Source organism: Rhineura floridana, chromosome 2 (assembly GCF_030035675.1).
Source record: "Rhineura floridana isolate rRhiFlo1 chromosome 2, rRhiFlo1.hap2, whole genome shotgun sequence".
Classification (NCBI taxonomy): domain Eukaryota; kingdom Metazoa; phylum Chordata; class Lepidosauria; order Squamata; family Rhineuridae; genus Rhineura; species Rhineura floridana.
Window position 1 is genome coordinate 103,254,566 of NC_084481.1, and position 6,000 is coordinate 103,260,565.

Consider the following 6,000-nt stretch of genomic DNA (forward strand, 5'->3'; position numbering starts at 1 on the left):
ACCACAGTGACTTCCACGTGGCTTGCACTCCAAGAGCTGGTGCAGATGGCACTACATGTGGCTGTCTCCCCACAGCTAACTGTTCACACAAACTCACATGAGATCACCCCTTTTCCTTCTGTGACTAGAAAAACTGTGGGTTGCATTTTTGTATTTAAAAAGAGCTATGCTCTTGTGTGAGTTTTCTAACGTTATGCTGTTTATGAAGATGAACCATTTACCAGAGCAGTTATTGTCAAGTAGTAAGAGGCAGGCAGTACCAGCTCTATCCACTTTTATGTCAGCATGTTTGACACCTGAAAACATCGCCATCTGAAAGCAGTCAGATCCTAACAAAAAAAGAATGAAGTCAGCAAGAATTGGCTGTTGATACGAGGTCTTTGTTTCTCCAGTCCAGGGCCAAAACATTTATATATACTCACAATATCAATAGCATAGAAATTGAATGTGCAACTAACAATAAACCCAAGTACATCCTTGGGCATTAAGTGCTTGTCCACATCAAAAGGTCTTACTTTGCCCTCTGCAAGTGAATGCCTTGGCATACCTTGAGAAGGGACGTTCCAGAAATCCAGGCTAGCTCATGAAAATGCCTCTTATAAGTCCCATGCAACACAGCAGGTTCACTCAGGTTTTCTGTGTGGGTTTACTCAGGAGCAAGTCTCACAGAGTTGAATAAGACTTTTTTGAGTAAGGGTGCATGGGATTACACCTTTGATTTGCATATGATGCACTGAACATGTTCTCAAACAAGTGCTCTTAGAGATGTGAAGGGGTATAATTTAGGAGGCAGTCCCAAAAAGGTGTTTTCACACATGACATGACATTTAAAAATAGTTTGTTCCTCACTCATTATATAATGCAAATATAAAGCCGCAACTGGCAAAATTATATCCTGCATTAGCAACAATTAACACGTGGCATAAACAGTGTGAGAGAATCTCAGCATGTATTTTAGTGGCGTATTTGAAAGTGGTTTAAGTCCTTAACAGATGTTTAATTGGAAGACCCACTTAAATGTCCTCCTCTCTCTTGATTTCCTTCTGTTTGGCTTCCCCCCCCCCAATTGCTCCAGGGTGCTTCAGAGTGGTCTGGAGGTGGAACGCTTGCGACTCAGGAACTTTTACCATTACTACCATTCCAAACGTGGCATGTGGAATTCACACGGCAAGAAGACACCCAAAGACTAAACACCAGCCCTGCCCTCAGCCAAACCCCACTCCTGGTCCTCCTCAAGAGGCTAAAAGGAAGTAGCAGCAGCAGCAGCAGCAGCTGCCTTGGCTTCACTACCGTGACTCAGCACAGTTTCCATGCTGCTGCAAATGCCCTTCTCGACACAGCACCAGTGAAAGGCCTGCGCAAGGGCTCTCAGAGTCGAAGGTTTCCAGTGAACGATTTAAAGCAAACCATGTTTACTTTGGGATTTTTTTGTGACTTTTCTTAACGGATCTAATTTCTTAGTCAGAAATTACATGTATTAACTCAGTAGTAGTGAAAGGTCAGGATTCCTGCTTAAAAGGGAGAATGGGACATGCCCTCCAGTATTACTGCCAGCCAGGAAGGAAAGTGCTGGACAGCTACACAAAGCTCATGCAACTGCCGGGGGCATTGGGGAGAGAAAGACCACAGTCTTGTCTCAGAGTGTGATATCCTAGTTATAACATCTGAAGTGTGGTGGGGGGGAGAGAATCTTTAGTATGATAAGCGCTAGTTATTCCTGAGTTGCCTTTGCCTCAGCCCATGTTCATATTAAGGCAGGGCCTCCAGGAGAGTTCCTTGTCTTAAGATGATTTCAGAAGAACTCATGTCAGAGATGGGTGGAGGGAGTATTTCCATCTTTCTAATCCAGTTTTGGATTTCTGGTCCATGCTAGCTAGCTTGGCATATTTTGCTGTTCCAGCCCCACAGCTATTATATCACCTCAGGTAGAGAGCCCCAGATTCAGGCCCCTGTAAGCTTCTTGTATGTCCCTGTTTCTATGATTGATGAAAGAGCTGAAAATAAGAATGTCCCATGGTGGGGTGGAGATGGGAAAATGCACTTCCAGAAAAATGAGTTTCAAGAGGGAGAGGGATTGGTCATGAGAGTGCCTTTCATTACACTCAGCATCACTTCAGATACATTCATCTCGCCAAGGAGACGGAAGATGTAAGTGCCTTGTGCTTCTGATTCTTTCACTTCTCAGTGTTATCTGAAATAGAAGTTGCACATCTCCACTACTCTGGAGATGCACAGACTCCCAACATCAGGGCATCTTCCAAACAGGAAGAATGCAGAAGTTCTCTTTCAGACATAATGGAAATAGCAAAGGAACAGGAAGCATTGAGGCACTTCCACTCTCACCAACACAACACAGTCACATCACAATCACCTGTACCCCCATTCCCTTTCTCCCTTCACCTGTTGTTTTGTGGTTGCTTTTTGTTTAAAGTATGGAGCCAAAGTGGCTGCTTGTGCCCTTTGAAGTGGCCACAGAGGGTGGGAGAATAGATAGGTTTCAGCATAACCATCATGAAGCAGGAATTAAGGAGAAACCATGGCAACCCAGCCCATGAGTGAGCCTAAGCTTCTTGTTACTGCCCGTTCTTCACCAGTCACCCAGCCAAGCTAATGGGAGAAAGCTGGATACATTTTTATACTATGAGATGTAAGTGCCCACCACCATCACCACAAAAAGCACCCTCTCGTTTATTTTGGGAGACGGTGTCTAGGAAATGCAGGATGGGTGAAAAGGATGGACTGGAGGCCAGCCATGTTTTCCCCCAACCATTATTATTTCTGGAGCAACTCCCTCCTTTTCCACACAAGCACTCCAACCGTGGAAAGTAGGTGAGGTTTCATGGCCCTTAGGTTTCATGTTCACCATCTGCTATGGTTGGAGTATCAGAAAGGGATGGTGCAGGGATCAAAAGGAGGGGAGGGCAAAACAATATTTCCAAGCTAATTTCTGTGAAATTATGAGGTAGAAAGCTGTTTTCAGAAAGTTATGTCTGGTTTTTTTAATTTTATTTTTATTGATATTGTTATTAAAAAATAAAGTAAATGTCTTTGGTTCTGATTTTCCCAGGTTTCAGTTTTGGTGCTTTGCAAATACATCTGGAGTAGTGGCTGCATGTGTTTTCCTCTCCTACAAAGATCCTTCCCCGCCCTTCAGTGGTGTAGGAGCAATTGTGATGTGACCATACTGGCACATGCAACCATTGCCTCACATAGACTACGTATTTGACCCTACAGTTAGTGCTGTGCGGAAATTTTCTTCCACTTCTTGTTGACTATTCTCCATCATTATTTAGAAGAGACATTGTAGTCTGAAATTATCAGAGGGGACAGAAAAATGCAGTGACATTCTTTTAGGTGGGTTGTGATTTTCTTTTGTTGAGTTTATCTTACTTTTGCGATTGTCTCTTCTTTCATTTCTGAAATCATCATGCCAGTGGTCTGTATTCTGCAATCTCCCCAGATCCCTGTACTTCCTGAAAAGTGTATGGCATCCTCAATTAGGATTTTCTGTAGGCACAGGAAGCTGGGAAGGTTGTCTACCATGTGCCTAACAGCTATTCATTGTCATTTTTTAAACTTAAAGAAATCGGCGCAGAAATATTTTTTTAAAAGATAAAGGAAAAGCTTCCCTTAAAAACAAAATCAGTGAGTGCATCAAGCCAGGCGCTTGGTACCCAGCCTTCCCAGCTTCAATGAAACCCCAGGGAAAGAGATCATGAAGTAATTCCTCCCGTGGGGCTTTTTTAGATCAGGAAGGACAGGCAGCCAGGGAGGCTACAGAGTGCTGGAGAAATGTTCAGCAGAAAGAAAAATAAACTACTTTTGGCCACCTTGCAACAATACGGAAGTGCAATCCTCTGCCCTGTAAAATTATAAAGAAATTTTAAAGCACACTGTGAATTAGACAGAAAAACAGAAGCCTCTTTTCTCGGATGACAAGTCTTAAGAAACTCTACTCAAAACACCCTGCAGGCTGGGGCCAGCAATGTGATTGCAATGGTACCCTTGAAGATTTCTCCTGGTGTCTGTGAAGCCTCTGTGCCCCCTCGCCTCCCTTTGTCTTGAGGTGCTGTGGATGTTCAACTCCACACCTCCTCACTAAAAAGTACATAGAGCTGAAGGAGGTAGTTGGAAGAGCAACATTCCCCCTCTACCTCTTTCACCTCTACACGCTTCACAATGCTCAGATTGGGAATCAAGCAAGGCTGCCCAACTGTCAATCATCTGATGTCACCACACACAGGAAAGGTAAAGTCAAATGTATCTGATCCTTGCTGAAAGCAACCTGACATGGTGAGGCACCAAATTCAGACAGCAGCAAAGGAAAAGCCACAGCTGCAACGGAACAATTAGAAGTACACTCCCAAATCATCATTTTAGTGATCATCATTAAAATCATTTTATTTGTGTGCCGCCTTTCCACAAAAAATTATGATCAAAGTGGCTTACAACAAAGTGAACAGCAATTACAAAACCAATTTCATTATAACAAAAATAATAAAACGGTAACGTCACAGCAAACACAAAACCCTTTTTAATACTATAAATATAAAAACATTTCATCTGTTCACAGGCAACGTTACACTTTCTGACAATATAGCAAAAATAAAAGAGAATTAGACAGTTTCAACTTTACTCCTAGAAATACCCCACCCATGACGTTACTTGCAAAGGAGCGAATATATTCAGGAGCAATCAGGAACTGCCAAAACCAATGTGGCAGGGCAAAGCATTAAATTCAAACAGCATTGAATTCAAGCAGCAGCTGCAGAGGAATATTGCTTTGCAACGTCGGCTTGAATTCAGTGGTATTTGCAGCTGTGACTTGACCTATCCTGCACCTGAAACAATATGGCTAGGTGGGCAGGACTTGGTCACAACAGTCTGGTGGGCCAAATGGGAGAACTGATGGACCTAATTAGACCAAAGGTCTGTGGGTTCCCCATCATCAATAAAGATCCTCATAGTTTTAACAACAAATCCCTTCAAAACCACCATCAAATCACCTGGTTGTCGACAGGTGTGGTCTGTGATTTGTTGGTGGTTTTGTTGTTATTCTGTGTAAAAAAATGAGGGTCCATGCCTTGGATTAATGTTTTTGTGGTGCTGGCAAATGTTAAAACATGCAAATTCAATATAATCCCTGATTTTTATCCAGACCCATGGAAAACTAGTGTGTGTCTGTGTGATTTTTGCCTGAGGGATGAGCCTGGGGAGAGGTGAAAGAACCAGAGCAAGGGGCTGTGCCCTTGGGAATCTCCGTGCTTTAAGCACTCTTATAGTAAGTACCGTTTGCATTCAGCTTTAAGTTAAAATATTAGGACCACCACTCAATGAAATCTTGTTCAATTAATCATATGAGGTAAATTGATTATATTTGAATAAATTTGCTTGTGAGCGAAACAACAGATCTGAAGCAACGAAAGTCCCACATACTTTCTTTTGGGGCATCATCTTAGTAGTATTATCTCCTGTACAGAAGAAGAAGGTGGAGGGCAGGGGGAAGCGGATGCCTCTTCTAAGATGGGGCTTGTCATCTATTTTTACAAGTGCTCTTATTAAAAAATATCCGTTATATGAAATCTGCTGCCTGATTAATCAGGGGCATCTTTTTAGTTGAGGTGCTTTAAATTAATGAATCACTTAAATGCTGCAGCCCTAGAAAAAATCCACATACACAAAATACGGCCTGAAGCCAGCTCTAGACATGCACACCAATGAATAGTCATGGATGGGGATCCATATGCCCTTCCACGTCAGGACATCAGTGCAATCAGCTTGGTAACTGTAGGTGAGCACTGTGATGGGTGTGCATGCTGCTTCTCTCAATGTAGACCTGTGCCAGCTGCGTGTATGCATATTCATTTCTGCATACAGATTTCCTTTGAATCTGGACATGTATGTGCACAGACCTTAGGAAAAATTACAAAAAGGATTCTGTTTTATTCTTTGGAAGTCTGTATAGAGAGGATTATACAGTCCTCCACTCTACCTTGCAGG

At 42.7% G+C, this 6,000-nt stretch overlaps 1 protein-coding gene across 5 annotated transcripts in view; it reads left to right on the plus strand.

The window, feature by feature from the left end:
• The window catches only part of B4GALNT4 (beta-1,4-N-acetyl-galactosaminyltransferase 4), a 248,877-nt gene extending 245,887 nt beyond the window's left edge, over positions 1-2,990 (plus strand). For 4 of the 5 annotated variants that reach the window (XM_061609887.1, XM_061609889.1, XM_061609888.1 and 1 more), the window contains one exon: positions 1,076-2,990. In XM_061609887.1, the coding sequence (XP_061465871.1) occupies positions 1,076-1,190 (115 nt within the window). In that variant the 3' untranslated portion in view covers positions 1,191-2,990. The remainder of the gene's footprint in view (positions 1-1,075) is intronic. The other variant, XR_009760580.1, reaches the window with a different exon arrangement.
• The last annotated feature ends 3,010 nt before the right edge of the window (positions 2,991-6,000 follow it).